We start from the raw sequence: 16858 nt of genomic DNA on the forward strand, positions 1-16858 counted from the left end.
AGAACAGAACTTTCAGCCCAGAATTTCATATCCTGCCGATTTAAGCTTTACAATTGAAGGAAAAATAAAATCTTTTAGGAACAAGCAAGTACTCAGAGATTTTATTACCACCAGGCCTGCTTTACAAGAACTTCTAAAAGAAGCATTATACATATAAAGGAACAACCAGTATGAGCCTTTCTAAAAATACACCAAAAAGTAAAGAGCATTAACATAAAGAAGAATTTACATCAACGAAAGGATAAAATAGCCAGTTAATATCAAATGGCAGTAATCCTAAATTTAAATCGACTAAATCCCCCAATCAAAAGATACAGACAAAATCTAACGGTATATCTAAAGATATACAAAGACTCAAAATAAAGGATTGGAAAAAAACTTACCAATTAAACGGAGAGCAAAAATAAATAAATAAAAAGCAGGAGTTGCAATTCTCACAATTAATAAAATAGATTTCAAAGCTACAAGGATACAAGGGTAAAAGGATTAATGTAATAATAAGAGATCTTAACACCCAGATACATAAGACCCATAATGAGATTTAGATTCAACGAGACAGAAAATTGATAACTATATCCAGGACTTGAACTCAGATCCAGAACAAATAAACTCAATAGAGCTCTCCATTTTAAACACACAAAATATACATTATCCACTTTAAACACACAAAATATTGATCGGCCATTATTGATACCCATTTTAGGAATGAAGTAATATTTCTTTTTCCCTCTTTTTCTCTTTTTCCCTCTTTTTTTTCTCTTTTTTCCTCTTTATTTTCTCTTTTTCCCTCTTTTTCTTTCTCAAAAAAAAAAAAGAGAAAGTAATATCCCTTAGGAAGCCTTCCTTCCCACCCACACTGCTCCCCACCCACAGGCTCTTCTGTCCAGATGGGAGCAGCTGGTCCCTGATGGGTGGGCCACAAAGGGAGGCAGGATCACAGGCATAAAAAAAAAAAAATTTTTTTTGCATTTTTAGTAGAGACGGGATTTCACTGTGTTGGCCAGGATGGTCTCGATCTCTTAGCTCGTCCACCTTGGCCTCACAAGCATGATCCACCACGCCTGGCCTCAAATTTAAAATTTTAAAATTCAACTGTATTTTTTCTTTTCGTTTGTTTGAGACAGAGATTCGCTCTTGTTACCCAGGCTGGAGTGCAATGGCGCGATCTCGGCTCACTGCAACCTCCGCCTCCTGGGTTCAGGCAATTCTCCTGCCTCAGCATCCTGAGTAGCTGGGATTACAGGCAGGTGCCACCATGCCCAGCTAACTTTTTGTATTTTTAGTAAAGATGGGGTTTCACCATGTTGACCAGGATGGTCTCGATCTCTTGACCTCGTGATCCACCCGCCTCGCCCTCCCAAAGTGCTGGGATTACAGGTTGAGCCACCGCGCCCGGCCTTCAATTATATTTTTATAAAATAGCAATAATCAGAAATTGAATGTTTAAGAGATACCATTTACCATGGTATAAAAAAATATGAAAACACTTAGAAATAGGGTTGGGCATGGTGGCTCACGTTTGTAATCCCAGCACTTTGGGAGACAGAGACAGGCGGATCACTTGAGGTCAGGAGTTTGAGGCCAGCCCGTCCAACATGGCGAAACCCCATCTCTACTAAAAATATAAAAATTATAGCCAGGCGCCCTTTTCATCTGGTGGCAGCCATCAGGTAAGCCAAGATGGGTGCATACAAGTATATCCAGGAGCTATGGAGAAAGAAGCAGTCTGATGTCATGCGCTTTCTTCTGAGGGTCCGCTGCTGGCAGTACCACCAGCTCTCTGCTCTCCACAGGGCTCCCCGCCCCACCCGGCCTGATAAAGCGCGCCGACTGGGCTACAAGGCCAAGCAAGGTTACGTTATATATAGGATTCGTGTTCCCCGTGGTGGCCGAAAACGCCCAGTTCCTAAGGGTGCAACTTACGGCAAGCCTGTCCATCATGGTGTTAACCAGCTGAAGTTTGCTCAAAGCCTTCAGTCTGTTGCAGAGGAGCGAGCTGGGCGCCACTGTGGGGCTCTAAGAGTCCTGAATTCTTACTGGGTTGGAGAAGATTCCACATACAAATTTTTTGAGGTTATTCTCATTGATCCATTCCATAAAGCTATCAGAAGAAATCCTGACACCCAATGGATCACCAAACCAGTCCACAAGCACAGGGAGATGCGTGGGCTGACATCTGCAGGCTGAAAGAGCCGTGGCCTTGGAAAGGGCCATAAGTTCCACCACACTATTGGTGGTTCTCGCCGGGCAGCTTGGAGAAGGTGTAATACTCTCCAGCTCCACCATTACCGCTAATATAAGTAAAGTTTGTAAAATTCATGCCTAATAAACAATTTAGGACAGTCATGTCTGCTTACAGGTGTTCTTTGTTAAAATTAGTCTGCTGATTGTTTCATGAATGCTTTGTCAAATTAAGAAAGTTAAAGTGCAATAATGTTTGAAGACAATACGTGATATGGTGTATGTTTCTAATAAGATAAACATTTTAGTCTTTGCTTTATCTTATTAGGGAGTTCTATGTCAGTGTATAAAACATACTGTGTGGTATAATAGGTTTAAAATAAACTCTTTAAAAGAAAAGTAAAAAAAAAAAAAATTATAGCCAGGCATGGTGGTGTGCACCTGTAATCCTAGCTACTTGTGAGGTTAAGTCAGGAGGATCACCTTAACCTGGGAGGCGGAGGTTGCAGTGAGCCGTAATCATGCCACTGCACTCCAATCTGGACGACAGAGCGAGACTCCATCTCAAAAAAAAAATACAAAAATTAGGCCGGGCGCGGTGGCTCACACCGGTAATCCCAGCACTTTGGGAGGCCAAGGCGGGCAGATCACAAAGCCAAGAGATCAAGACCATCCTGACCAACATGGTGAAATCCTGTCTCTACTTAAAAAAACACGAAAATTAGCTGGGTGTGTGCCTGCAGTCCCAGCTACTTGGGAGGCTGAAGCAGTAGAGACACTTGAACCCAGGAGGCAGAGGTTGCAGTGAGCCAAGATCATGGCACTGCACTCCAGGCTGGTGACAGAGCAAGACTCTGCTTCAAAAAAAAAAAAAAAAAAGTAGCCAGGGATGGTGACAGGCACCTGTAATCCCAACTACTTGAGAGGCTGAGGCAGGAGATTTGCTTGCCAGGAGGCAGAGGTTGCAGTGAGCTGAGATTGCACTGTTACGCTCCAGCCTGGGTGACAAAGAGAGACTCCATCTCAAAAAAAGAAAAAACCTTAGAAATAAATATGACAAAAGAAGTAAAAGACCTGTATACTGAGAACTACAAAGTACTATTGAAATAAATTACAAAGATGGACAAATACAGAGATATACTATGTTCATGGATTAGAAGGTTCAGCAGTGGTCTGTTCTTCCCAAAACTGATGTGTCCAGTTCTGATGAAAATCCAGCAGTGTCTTAGTCCATTTGTGCTGTCATAACAAAACACCTTAGACTGGGTAACTTATAAACAACAGAAATGTATTGCTCATAGTTCCGGAAGCTGGAAAGCCCAAGATCAAGGCACCAGCATATGTGGTGTCTGGTGAGGGCCTGTGCCTCATTGACTGCGCCTTCTTGCTGCATCCTCACATGGCAGAGAGAGAAAATCAGCTCCCTTAAGCCTCTTGTAAAAGGGCACTAACCCCATTCATGATGGCTCTCCCTCATGACCTAATCACCTCCTAAAGACCCCTCTTTTTTTTTTTTTTTTTTTTTTTGAGACAGAGTTTCGCTCTTGTCACCCAGGCTGGAGTGCAATCGTGCGATCTCGGCTCACCGCAACCTCCGCCTCCTGGGTTCAGGCAATTCTCCTGCCTCAGCATCCTGAGTAGCTGGGATTATAGGCACGTACCACCATGCCCAGCTAATTTTTTGTATTTTTAGTAGAGACAGGGTTTCACCATGTTGACCAGGATGGTTTCGATCTCTTGCCCTCATGATCCACCTGCCTTGGCCTCCCAAAGTGCTGGGATAAGAGGCTTGAGCCACTGTGCCCGGCCTTTCTTTTTTTTTTTTTTAAGATGGTGTTTCACCGTGATGGCCAGGCTGGTCTTGAACTCCTGACCTCAGGTGATCCACCCACCTCGGCCTCCCAAAGTGCTAGGATTACAGGTGTGAGCCAACGCGCCCGGCCCAAGACCTCTCTTCTTAATGCCACCACAATGGAGACTGGGTTTCAATATGAGTCATGGTGGGATACAAACTCAGACCATAGCAAGCAGGAAGGCTGAACAGGGCAGGGTCACCAGGCAGACCTGCAACTGCTCCACATTCCTCTGATCCTCCTGTAGCTTCTTGGGCCCTGGGCCAGTTGATGTCTCTGTTCCATGATGTGGAGCCCCAGCTTCTCCTGCAAGACCCCCACACCACAGCATCTAGGATGGAGGCAGAGAGAACCGACAGGGTGCAGCTCATGGGTTCCCTCTTGTCCCTGCTCCACCCCAATTCCTGTCCATCATCTGTTCCCTCTGCCCCTCCTATGGACTTCAAGCTCCAGCATCCTATGTGAAGATAAGTCATATAGAGGCTGTGTGAGATTACATCCTATAGGAAATGAATATTCCTACATCTGTATGTGAAATCTGGTAGTTCTGCTTCTCTGATTGAATCCTGACTGATCAGAATTCCACGCTGAAAATGTGGGTCCAGAGAGAAAGGCTCCTAAGGATGAGTAATCAAAGCTGGCTCTGGGTTTTCTGGAGCTGGATCTTTGATTGTCTGTTTTAAAAGCATTCATGACCCTGTTTCCCATGGGAAGGAGGTGCTGATAATCCAGCAAATGATCTCCAATGGGCAGTACAACCAAGTGCCTATGAAACGCAAGGCCACTGAACATTTCAGTAAAATTGGGGGACGGATGCTTTTGCCCAAGTGCCCTGAATATTCTGGGAAAAGAAAATGGTAAGTCGGTGCTTTGTTTACTTTTACTTTCAATTTTTTTTTTTTTTGAGGCAGAGTCTGACTGTGTCACCCAGGCTGTAGTGCAGTGGTACGATCTCAGCTCACTGCAACCTCTGCCTCCTGGGTGCAAGCAATTCTCCTACCTCAGCCTCCTGAGCAGCTGAGACTACAGGCACATGCCACGATGCCCAGCTTTTTTTTGTGTGTGTGTGAAGATGGGTTTTTACCATGTTAGCTAGCCTGGTCTCAAATCCTGACCTCAAGTGATCCACCTGCCTTGGCCTCCCAAAGTGCTGGGATTACAGGCGTGAGTCACTTCGCCCAGTCTAAAAAAATTTTTTTTTTCTTAATGGAGCTGAGATTCACCATGTTGCCCAGGCTGGTCTCCAACGAGCTCAGGGGATCCACTTCCTCTGTCTCCCACAGGCTGCCACAGGCATGAGCCACCATGCCCCACCTTATTTATTTTAACTTCCAAGGTGGATTTATTTAAACGTTTTACAGTAGCTGTGGCCAGGCATTTAGGCTTATGAGAAGTAAATGAGGACACTTTTTTCCCAAAAATAATTTCCTTTTTTTTTTGAGATGGAGTCTCATCCCGTCCCCCAGGCTGGAGTGCAATAGCGTAATCTTGGCTCACTGCAACCTCCGCCTCCCAGGTTCAAGCGGTTCTCCTGCCTCAGCCTCCCAAGTAGCTGGGATTACTGGTGTCCACCACCACATCTGGCTAATTTTTTTGTGTCTTTAGTACAGATGGGATTTCATCATGTTGGCCAGGCTTGTCTTGAGCTTCTGCCCTTGTGATCTGCTCACCTTGGCCTCCCAAAGTGCTGGGACTACAGGCATGAGCCACCGAGCCTGCTGGAAGAAAGCCTGTAGAACCAAGCACATTGCCAACAAACAATGTATGCTTGGTAAGCAATAATCAGCAGCAACAACAAGTTTACAGTTCTGCCCGAGCCAATCCTAACACCGTTTCACAATGAAGACACAAATGAATTTCGCTGCAGAAAGTCTAGCCCAATTTTATCAAACAGGCCTTTGGTTAGATGTCTAGTTTCATTTAACATTTTGAAAACTCATTTGACAGCCAGTCAAGTCCCTCATCCAGACCAGTGTGGGAATAAAGTTGCCCAGATGCCACGACAAGAGACTGAAGGCACAATCTGTCCCAGTATGATAAATAACTGATTACTTAGTTATAGCGATGATATATTTACTGATTACTTATAAAATTGACACCAAATAGATATTAGATTCAATCACACAATCAATTATATAATCAGGCTGGGTGCGGTGGCTCACGCCTGTAGTCCCAGCACTTTGGGAGGCCGAGGCAGGTAGATCATGAGGTCAAGAGATCAAGACCAGCCTGGCCAACATGGTGAAACCCCATCTCTACTAAAAATACAAAAATTAGCTGGGCGCAGTGGTGCACGCCTGTAGTCCAGCTACTTGGGAGGCTGAGGCAGGAGAATTGCCTGAACCCAGGAGGCGGAGGTTGCGGTGAGCCGAGATCGCGCCATTGCACTCCAGCCTGGGTAACAAGAGCGAAACTCCGTCTCAAAAAAAAAGAAATAAGAATAATTGGGTGAAATATAATTCAGAACTGAAGGGACACTGTGAGAGGTGACCAGGAGGTGAGAGTAAACACCTCACGGTAGCGCCTGTGTCTGGGGAGGCGCCTGTTGCTTTGCAGGCTATGAGCGGGAGTTTCCCCTCACTGGGGAGTTCAGAGAAAACTCTGCCCTGCTGGCTCTTAAGGAAAGTCTGACATGTCTGACACTGGCCAGGCCAGCCCACAGACATCCAGGGGCTTAAAATCTCTCCGTGGAGCTGTGCTCCTATGGTCACCATCCTTGTCCACCTTCATGTTCCACTATCCCACCTGACGCTCCCTTGTAAATTCTTAGAAGCTGTGAGAAGAATAGAGGAATCCTAAAAGCCTTTGATCTTTCTGATAAGTGCATAGAAAGATACAGACGTATGTGCCTCCCTGCCTTGCAGCGGCTGCCTGAGAGGGAGGGGCCCTCTGTACTCTGCCCATGTGACCCTGTACCCTACCCACGTGGCCCTCCATATTGTAAGAACGTGATTTGCTTGACACCTACCAATCATGTCAGATGAGTCACTCTCCTGACCCTGCCCCCCTGCCTTGAATGCAATAAATATCAGTGCATCCAGGCATTGGGGCCACTGCTGGACTCCGGCCCCTGGTAGCAGTGGTCCTCTCAGCCCAGCTAAATTCTTCTCTTATCTCTGTGTCCTTGTCTTTTTCTTTTCTATCTATCTATCGTCTCTGCACACAAAAGAACACCCACTAGACCCTGCGGGGCTGTACCCTGCAGACTAGCTCCATGTTGCACGAGGGGCTTGAACGTACCATGTCCTGTTAGGAAGAGACTGAAGACCTGTTGTCCCACTGATGGCCGATGCATTGGTGAACCCTGTTTGTCTGCAGAGAGCAGCAGTGCTGCATCTCCACACTCATCTTCCAGAAACCTTCTCTGCAGCTCGTCTGCCACTTCCTGAATTTTCCCACAGTCACTGCTATTAACCAGGAGAGAAGACCCTGAGTGCTGGAAGTAATGCTTCCAGACAACCAGCATCCCACACTGTGAAACAAGTGTCCTTATTTTCTACAGTTTCCATGTCAAAGCCGACGGCAGGAACGGTGGTGAGTGGCTCTGCTCACTTTAGCTTATACAGAAGGGTCTTGTAGGCAGCATCCGATCAGACCATCCAAATATGCATCTGCTTCCTGCTGAAGAGGCAGGAGAAGGAAGAGGAGGTGGTGAGGACCATGGGCAGAAGCAGAGGGGCTTGGGGCATCCCTGTACTTTCTTCTTTCATGCTTCCAGGCAAAGTGAGCAAGGGAGAAGAGAACAAGCTGAGGAGGAAAGAGGGAGGCAGGGACGTCTCCCTGCCCACATGCTGGTGAAGCTGTAGACAGGAGTTGGCAGGACAAGGACCTGCTGCAGCAGCTCTGGCTCTCAGTGCTTTAAATTCCTGGCTCGGGGTGTGAAGAAGGAGCCTGAAAGCCTCTACGACTGCCTTAATACAAGTCCTTATTGCCTGTAGCCATGGGGCTGAGATTTCTGCCAAGCAAACCTGAAGCCTGGTCTCCTCAGTGACTGAATGGCAGCATAAACTTGCAGTGCTGCTTTGCTTAAAGTCAAGGGGAGCTGGGAATGAGTGGGAGCCTGAAGTTGGAATGGGGACATATAGGAGGATCCCAGTGAAGTTGAGACCCACAGGCCCGCAAGTCCATTGGGGTCTGCCCATAAACTCCCCACATGTCCTGCCAAGGCACATGTGGCTCTTCCACCACTGCCCAGGGAGCTGAAACCCCTTTGTCTGAAGACCCTCAGTGCCTTCCCTAAGGAGCTGTCCTGCAAGGCACCGCCACCCTGCCTGGGACCACCACCACCTCTGTTTTGCTTCTAGATCTAGAACCAGACTGGAGTTCCAGCAGGCCCCAAAAGAGAAGCTGTGAAGCAGGGCCCACAAATCCGTTTCCTACCCAAACCTGGGAGAATGTGTGGAAATGGATGTTGAGAGTGTGGGATAAGACTGGATGAGTGAGGCAGAGACCCAGATGTGAGATTCCAGATTTGATGTGTTGGAGTGAACAGCTGGGAGTACCCCCTCCATTTTCTTGATCAGCCACTGAAACTGTTGACCCACAGGTGGCCTCCCTAAATTAAGTGAAATCCAGAACTTTCCTGGCATACTGGAGAGGACAGCAGAATGCTAGGGTGGTTTTATCACATAAGACCAGCTTCATGTCTTTGGGGCCTGGAGGTCACCCCCTCACTAGGACTGTGAATTTAGAAGTGGATTCATCAGGGGCCCGGCACTCGGGAAGAGCTCCGTGATTATTCTTTCCCATGGGCCAAGAACTGCTGCCATGTATAGCTGGGCTCCCTCAATGCAGTGGGAATGGTCGCGCTTGGGACTGGTGGGAGCCACGCGGCTGTACGAGGTTCTCAGCACAGCTGTGAGGGCTGCCTGCGGCTGCAGGGAAGCGATGACCGCAGTCATCTGATCCACACAGTTCCCGAGTTGCCTGAGGGGCAAAGCTCCCCTAGAACTGAAAAACATGGACATCCTGCCAAAGGCATCCCCGACTTGTGCTAGCAGAAAGGCTGTAGGTCCGAGAGCAGGAGTCCTGTGTCCTGTGTTCTGACTGAAAGCTTCAACACAGAGTCCCATGCCCTTGGCCAAGTTCTAGACTCTGGACAGACCCAGGCCCCTGGAATGAAGGAGAGACTCGGTCTCCCAGAGGGAGGGCCCTGCTAAATGACAAAAATGTGCAGCTAATCTTCCCACCGCCCCTTCCCAAAGGGATGTCCCTTTGTTTATCAGGAGTCTGTGCAGCGGGGATGGTAACTAGTCAGGCCTTTTAGGAATGTCTAGACCCTGGATCTGAAAGGACATTCACTTGAGGAGGCCCAGATGCCAGGCAGAGCTGTGGCTTACGGAGGCGGATGATGGAGTTGGTTCAGGTTTTCCTCCAAGTAGGCCCAGCAGGCCTCCCCAGCCTCCTGTGGAACAGACTCAGCCAATGGCAGGGTCCCCGCGTGCGTCCCCTGAGCCCTGGAGTGAGGTCAGCTGAAAGCAGCAAAGCAGCCCAAGGAGGAGCAAACCTCAGGCAACAGCGTGCTCTGGGAGGGACCCCGATCCTCTCAAAATTTAGATGCAGAGAGAGAGAAAAAAAGGTTAAGGAAATACCAAAATAGCGACAGCAGTGACTGCTGGGTGTGATGTTGGGGAGAGTTTGGGTCTCTTCTCTTCTGCTGGGTGTCCCACAGGAAGATGGACACCGCGTGTGGGGGCCTGCACCCCACCGTCTTGAGCTGTCTCAGCCTGTTTGCTGGCCCTGCCCGGTTACTGAGGGCTGAGGTCACCGTCTGTCTGGGTACGCCTCATGTGACCTTTCCTTTTCTCCCCTGGCCAGGGCCCCGGAGCTCAGCCACAGCCACGGTCTCCCCACCATGCCCTCCCTGGACTCACTGATGCCTGGTGTGGGGTGGGGAGGGAGGGTGCTTGCTGCTTTGGATGTTACCCCTTGTTGGAGGCCCCTGTGCCAAGTTTTCAAGTGAGATGGCTCTTCCTACTTTCCCCTACAGCTGCCTCGGCAGCTGTTATAGAACCGGGAGCTTCAGCTCAGTGACCCTGAGGTGCCCTGTGGGTGCCAGGGCTCCGGGGCCTGGGCCTTTCCCTGCTTTGTGTGGCTGGCCAGGCTGTGGTCCAGCTCAGGAGCAGGCTGGAGCTGGGTCTTCCTTGCCACGTTTTTCAGGCTGCACAGGTCATGGTCTGCAGCTGTTGGAGGAGGCCGGTCAGAGCTGCTGCTGTCTCACCGGATCTCAGCCAAGGGGCCTGCGCTGGCCCAGGTCTGCGTGGGAACATCCCATTGGCGTCTGCTCATGGCTGGGCTGTGGACCCACATGCTTGTTCAGAAGCCAAGCTCTAGGTCTCTGGGTGACCAGAGGAAGTTTGCAGGCCAGGCACCCAATCCTGTTGCCTGTGCACTGGCACTGCTGGCTCTGGGCTGCAAACCCCACGTGCCCACTGGCGTCCTCACCAGCGCACCAGCAGCCCACGCCCGGCAGTCAGTGGGTGCACATTCTGCTGCAGCCCGGATGGTCTGGGGCTTCGGGGCTCACTCCCCCACCACGAGACCCCTTCGCTGCAGTTGAGGCTCCCACGGTGGTTTTGGGCTTCTGCTCTGACTGCACCAGAAGTGGGTCTGAAGGGGGTGAGTCCCTCCTCCTGCCCCTCCTGCCCCCCGTCTCCAGAGCTGGATGGCGCTGGGTCCCAACAGGTGGCGAGTCCCTCCTCCTGCCCCTCCTGCCCCGTCTCCAGAGCTGGATGGCGCTAGGTCCCAACAGGTGGCAAGACATCTGCCCCATGACGGAAGGATGTGGGGACCCGCACACGGCCAGTCTCATCTGGGGCTCAGCTTGAGGTCAGGGAAGGGTCCAAAGGGCACTCCTGCCCAGCCCAGGCAAACCAGCAGCAAAAAGCTGGGTGGCCAAGGCATCCATGCACGACCCCAGACTTCTCTGTGTTAGAAAAAGGCTGATGAAGACCCGAGACAGAAACTTCCTGTGGCTGTTTATTCTACTGCAAGTAACAAAACCTGTGAAGCTGCATGTTCTCATGTACAGTGATATCAGCCTCTGCAATATAAAATACAATTTACAGAAATCTCTATCGAGTAAACCTAAAGAAACACTTGATTTTTACATTTGTGTGTTTAAATTAGAAAAATTTGCTTCATATGTTAAACAAACAAAAAAAACCCCTTCACATCATGCTAGATGTTGGAACCTGACATCTACTTTAATATAATTTAACCTACGGACACTTGGCTTTTAACACCAAACATCTCAAGCTGATACATTCTCCATGTTTTCTTAACTTAAAAAATCTGCACTATAGTGAAAAATCTGTAGTGACGTACAATGGAATAACAGACTCCAAAGCACAGTGAGGTTCTTTAATTTCATATCTGTAAAAGGAAGTTTATGAAAATATAAAAACTATCAAAGTGTATTTGTACAAATAAGTTAGCCAGATGTTTTCTACTTCACACTTCAGAAGTACTCGAAAAATACTTGACAAGCAAGAGACTGTTTCACAATGAACAGCTTCCTATCTCATTGGCAGTTCTTGAACTAATAATCACTATTTCCCATCAGACTTTATAGAAGTATTGTTCCGCTTTCATGGACAAATTTTAAATGTATCGTCTGATAAATAACCAGTTTGGAGCTGAGTGTACTTTTCCCAGGATACAGGAAGAACTGCTCAGGTGAAACTGGATGCACAAAACGTTCCTGATTATTCAAATCAAGGACTCCTCCCCGCCCCCAAAGTACATTTAATTGGTTTGTTACCTTTTTTTTTAGGCTGGTAAAACTTAAACATTTTTCAATAAATTGTTATTTAAAATGCAACAATTTATACCAGGACAGATGTCGCTTTAAATCATGTTTTGAAAAATGGATAAGGTGATATATAAAAGCTGAGCACACTAAGAAATGTGTTTTCGTTTCCCAGTTGAAAATTGTAATTCAAATTTTATGACAAAAGAAAGATGCATTTGTAAGGTTTGTGTTTCTCAACGCTCCAGATACAGGCAAGTAACGTCTCCTGACGCCTGCAGCTCCCACCCAAACCGGATGCCGGGACAGAGGCTAAAGACCTGTAAAACGGCTTTTGGAAACAGACAGATAAGGTGTTGTAAAGGTATGGCTCTAGGGTCCAGTGAAATCCCCCTAAAATTTACAGTAGTTAAGTTACTGGAAAAGATCACCTCTGATCTGAAAAAGCAATATGCTTTTGTAGACAATTTCCCATTTCTTTAATTTTGAATGGAAATATCAAAGTTTTTTTTTTTTGTTTTTTTTTTTTTTTTTTTTTAAAAGCATCAGAATTGTAAAGATGTGAAATCTTGTAAGAAACCATTTACACAAAATTACAGTAATTTTCAAGTCCAGGGTATTCTATCCTGAATCTAAGATCGTGGCTATTTCAAAAGCTATTTGTTCAACGCATTTTATGAGACTGGTTTTAAAAAGGGTCTGGCCGGTCTCATAGCCTCTAGGTCTGCGAAGCTGTGCCCGCGTCCGAGGCCCTCGAGGCCTCGGGCTTCGCGTCCCGCGCGCTCTCCTTGCTCTTGCTCCGGTCCTTGCGATCTCGGCCGCGCTCCCGGTCCCGAGCCCGGTCTCTGTCTCGGTCCCGCTCTCGCTCTCGGCTCCGGGACCGGTCCCGGTCGCGCCTCCGTTCGCGCTCGCGCTCTCGGTTCCTGCTGCGCTCCCGGCTGCGGTCCCACTCCTTTCCCCGGTCGGCCTCGCGCTCTCGGTCGCGGTTGGCGCTCCGCTCCCTGTTTCTGTCCCAGTCCCGACCGGAGTCTTTGTCCCGGTGTCTGTCCCAGTCCCGGGCCCGGTCCCAGTCCCGCTCTCGGCTCCAGTTTCGGCTGCGCTCGCGCTCTCTCCGCCTGTCCTCGCCGGCCCGGCCCTGGCCGTCGAGGTCCTCCAGCGGCTTCTCTTTGGGCCCTGCGTCAAATCGCTCTCTCTGTCTCCCTTCAAAAGTCTGGTTTCTGTACTCGTGGCCTTTGCCTTCTCGGAAGTCGGGCGGTGCCCACTGTCCGTCGGCCTCGGGGCCCTGTCCGGGCGCACTGGAAGAGAGGGCGGGGGGCGCACCGGCCTCCTCCCACCGGTCCTTACGGTGCTGCGGGGGGTGACTGGGAAGCTCCAGCAGGGGCCTGGGCCCCGGCTTCATCACCTGCACCTGCGGGGCCTGGCCCGGGAAGTGAAATCGCGAAGGGGTCTGCTCGTTCTTCTCAGGAAAGGGTGCAGACCCCCGTGGTCCACCAAACTGCATAGGTGCCGGCGCCCTCTGGTTTGTGAATCTTGGTGGGGAATGGACCCTCTGATCTTCAAACTGCTGAGGCTGGATGCCCCTGGGGCCTGGCATCAAGTTGGGCGCTTGGCCTCTGGGTCCTTCAAACTGGCTGGGATGAGGGCCCCGGGCAGTTTCAAACTGACTAGGATGCGGCCCTCTTGGGCCCACAAAATGGCCAGGGGGTGGTCCTCTCTGACCTCCAAACTGAGAGGGAGGGGGGCCGCCCCGGGGCCCTTTCAGCTGAGACAGCAGCGGCCTTCTCTGGCCTCCAAACTGGAAAGGCGGGCCACCTCTGCTCCCCAGGAACGGGGCTTGCTCTGTCCCTTCAAACTGGGCGGGGGTTCCAGTCACCTCGTTATACGGGGTGTCCTGGAACTCCCTCTTCTCCCCGTGGGGATCCTTGCGTTCTTCAAACTGGGATGGTGCCACTCCCCGTGGTCCACCAATGTAAGAGGGTGAGGGGCCTCTGCCGTCCCCGTAAGGAGGTGGCCCGTGTTGCCCCAAGAATAAGGAAGGGATGGGTCCCTTCTGGGCTCCAAATCTGGCTGGCGGAGGCCCTCGTGGCCCATCGTTAGAAGCAATGTTCTCTTCTGGAAACGGAGGGGCTGGCCCCCTTGGTCCTGGGAAATTGGGGCCATGAAGCCCTGACATCCCCAAAGCGTGAGGTCCAGGTTCACGCTGACCCTGAAACTGGGGCTGAGAGCACCCCACATTCTGTCCTGGCAGGGGGAGCGGGGTGGTGCCCTCGCCTGGTCTGGCCTGTGGCTCTCTATCCCCCTCTGCTTCACCTGCAGGGCTACTGCTCCTTCCAGCAGAATGGAGATTTCTTGGGTCCTCATACTGGGTGGAGCCGAGAGCCTTGTCCTGTGCCACGAATCCCGGGCTGGAGAAAGGGTCCCTCTCACCATCATGCTGCAAGGGGAAGCCAGGCTGCAGGGCGCCGCAGGGCGGTGTGGGTAGCAGGACCCTCCGGGCAGGCCGGGCAGAGCCGTCTCCAGCCATGACAGGGCGGGCACCTTCCCCAGGCTCTGCCTTCCAGCTGTCCTGCTCAGGCCCTGCTGGGAGCTTTTCGCCCGAAGCCCAGGGGGAAGAGGCCAGCTCCTTTTCCTCTGGGACCGGCGTGAGTGTCTGGCCCACAACGGTGCCCCTGGAAGCATCTCTCGTGGGCAGGGTGCCCTGGGCGCCCCATGCCGAGAGCCTGGAGAGAGGGTCCCCCTCCCCCTCACCACTCTCGGTGGCCAGGCGCCTTGCCTGCCGGGGATCTCTCTGGTTCGCCGCCTGGTTGGCAGCGGGCAGCGAGGCGGGCTTGTCTGCGGGCTGCTGCTCTTGCTGGAACAGCTCCGCCTTGGGCAAGGACGACTTTGGTGGTGGTGACATCAAGGCGTCCGACACCGAGAAGTGGGCCATGGAGACCCCGACAGCGGCCCTCTGCTGTCTCAGAGCTTCTTCCTGCTCCTCCAGCTGTCTCTTCTGCTCCTCAATCTGTTTGTTCAGCTCTTCTAGCATCTTCTGTTGCTCCACCAAGGAGGGCGTGGCAGCCCCGGCCACCTGCTCAGCAGGCCTCTCCGTAGAGTTCCTTCTCACGTCCGCACACATCCTGTTGGGCAAGTCATCGACAGTCACTTTCGCTTCTTCTAAGATGGTCTCATCCTCAGGGTCGTAGGCCACCTCTTCCCGCTCGGCTGCAGTGGCTTCAGGAGCCCTCTCCACCTCGGGGCGCCGCCCTCGCTCCACAGGCTGAGTGTCAAAGGCTCTCTCCGGGTCGTACTCCTCCTCAGGGTCGTAGGGCCTGTCGTCCTCCTCTTCCTCTGGAGCCTTATCTTTTGAGAACTGACCGAACTGCTGGACGATCGGATCTAACAGGGGAGGCGCGGGCACCCCATCCTCTGCTGTGGTTTTGGGGTCCTGGTGGAGGCCTGCAGTGGACCCAGCAGGCTCTCTGGCAGAGGGGTCAAATGACTTCTTTTTTCCAAAGAGAGTCTGCAGGATGTGCTCCAGTGGAGATGCTGTTTTTGAAGCAGACGAATTGGCGGAGGAAGCTGCCGTGGTAGCTGCTGCTGATGTCGTGACGGCTGTGGCTGGGCTGGTGGCTGCAGGCTTGAGGGATGACAGCACTTTTAGCACCGGAGGTTCTGGAAGTGGGGGCGGCGGCGGAGGTGATCCGGGGGGTGTGGTGCTGACAGCCACGTCTGCAGCGTACAGCGGATACTTGGAGGGCTTTCTGTCTGACTGCGGGGCCACGGTTGCTTTCGGATAGGCCGGAACGTCCGCTTCTTCTTGCTGAAGTCGGGTCCGCTTTTCCTCCATCTTGTCTAACTCTCCAGTGCCTGTAGGGCGTTTTATCTTCTGGCAGATTACTAACCCAAGAATTATATTCGGACGTGGTGACTCAAGACCTGAAAAACAAAATATTTGTGCAGATTTTAGAATCTAAATCCAGCTTTCATCCTTCAGAGGTGAATTTTCTTAAGGGCTTTCATGGGGACTGTTTAGGTAGAAATAAGCCATTCGTGGCAAAATAAAATCAAATGTCAAGACAACTGCAAAAGCCTGGATCGTTCTGCCCGAGAATGCCCCGACCCAGTCCTCCCAGGAGCCATGTGAAGGGAGCGACTGACCCGTCACCAACCACGGAACCGAAGACCCGATCCACGGGGAAGTTCATCCCAGTCGTTGGAATTTGTTACATCTTTTAAAGAAATTCTCTGTAATGCTAGAGCAGTAGTGTGGAGGGGAGGGAAGCCATGGGGTACGCCTGCAGGGATGGAGAGGGCACTGTCCCAGGTGCCCTCAGCTATGCTCTTCCCCTCTGGCTACTACCAGGAAGGTAACAGCCCTTTGCATGTGAGTGTTTTGAGATGGAGTCTTGCTCTGTCACCCAGGCTGGACTGCAGTGGTGCGACCTCAGCTTCCTGTATCCTCAGCCTCCTGGGTCCTCTGGGATTCTCCTGTCTCAGCCTCCTGAGTAGCTGGGATTACAGGCACATACCACCACGCCTGGCTATTTTTTGTATTTTTAGTAGAGACAGGTTTTCACCATGTTGGCCAGGCTGGTCTTGAACTGCTGACCTCAGGTGATCCACTCCCCTCAGCCTCCCAAAGTGCTAGGATTATAGGCGTGAGCCACTGCGCCCAGCCCCCTTTTTTGTCTTTAACTTCAGAGCTGCAACACATAAGTACACTAAATATAGTAATATTAAATGTTTGATTAGGTACCAATTCAACTCAATTCAGAGTTATCAATAAAGTCATAATGATCAATAAAGCACAAGCCATGAGGTCATCCATTAGTCTCTGGTGGCATAATTACAGCTAGACAGAAAAAAGAATGTTGAATGAAATGGCTAAAATAAATGTTTTGGGCCAGGCGTGGTGGCTCACACCTGTAATCCCAGCACTTTGGGAGGCTGAAGTGGGTGGATCACGAGGTCAAGAGTTTGAGACCAGGCCAACATAGTGAAACCCTGTCTCTACTAAAAATACAAAAATTATCCAGATGTGTTAGTATGTGCCTGTAAATTCTGCCGAGGCAGAATTGCTTGAACCCAGGAG

The 16858-nt window shown here is 50.6% G+C and overlaps 1 protein-coding gene and 1 pseudogene across 22 annotated transcripts in view; one reads left to right on the forward strand and one right to left on the reverse strand.

The window, feature by feature from the left end:
* The first annotated feature begins 1642 nt into the window (after window positions 1-1642).
* Window positions 1643-2346, forward strand: LOC100394948 (large ribosomal subunit protein eL15 pseudogene; annotated as a pseudogene).
* Window positions 2347-10992: 8646 nt separating this feature from the next.
* DIDO1 (death inducer-obliterator 1) overlaps window positions 10993-16858 on the reverse strand; it is a 60218-nt gene continuing 54352 nt past the window's right edge. For 20 of the 22 annotated variants that reach the window (XM_078372082.1, XM_035299137.3, XM_035299142.3 and 17 more), the window contains one exon: window positions 12240-15702. In XM_078372082.1, coding sequence (XP_078228208.1) covers window positions 12503-15702 — 3200 coding nt within the window. In that variant the 3' untranslated portion in view covers window positions 12240-12502. Of the gene's footprint in view, window positions 15703-16858 lie in introns of all 22 variants that reach the window. The other 2 variants (XM_035299139.3, XM_035299138.3) reach the window with 1 other exon arrangement.

Source organism: Callithrix jacchus, chromosome 5 (assembly GCF_049354715.1).
Source record: "Callithrix jacchus isolate 240 chromosome 5, calJac240_pri, whole genome shotgun sequence".
Taxonomy (NCBI): Eukaryota; Metazoa; Chordata; class Mammalia; order Primates; family Cebidae; genus Callithrix; species Callithrix jacchus.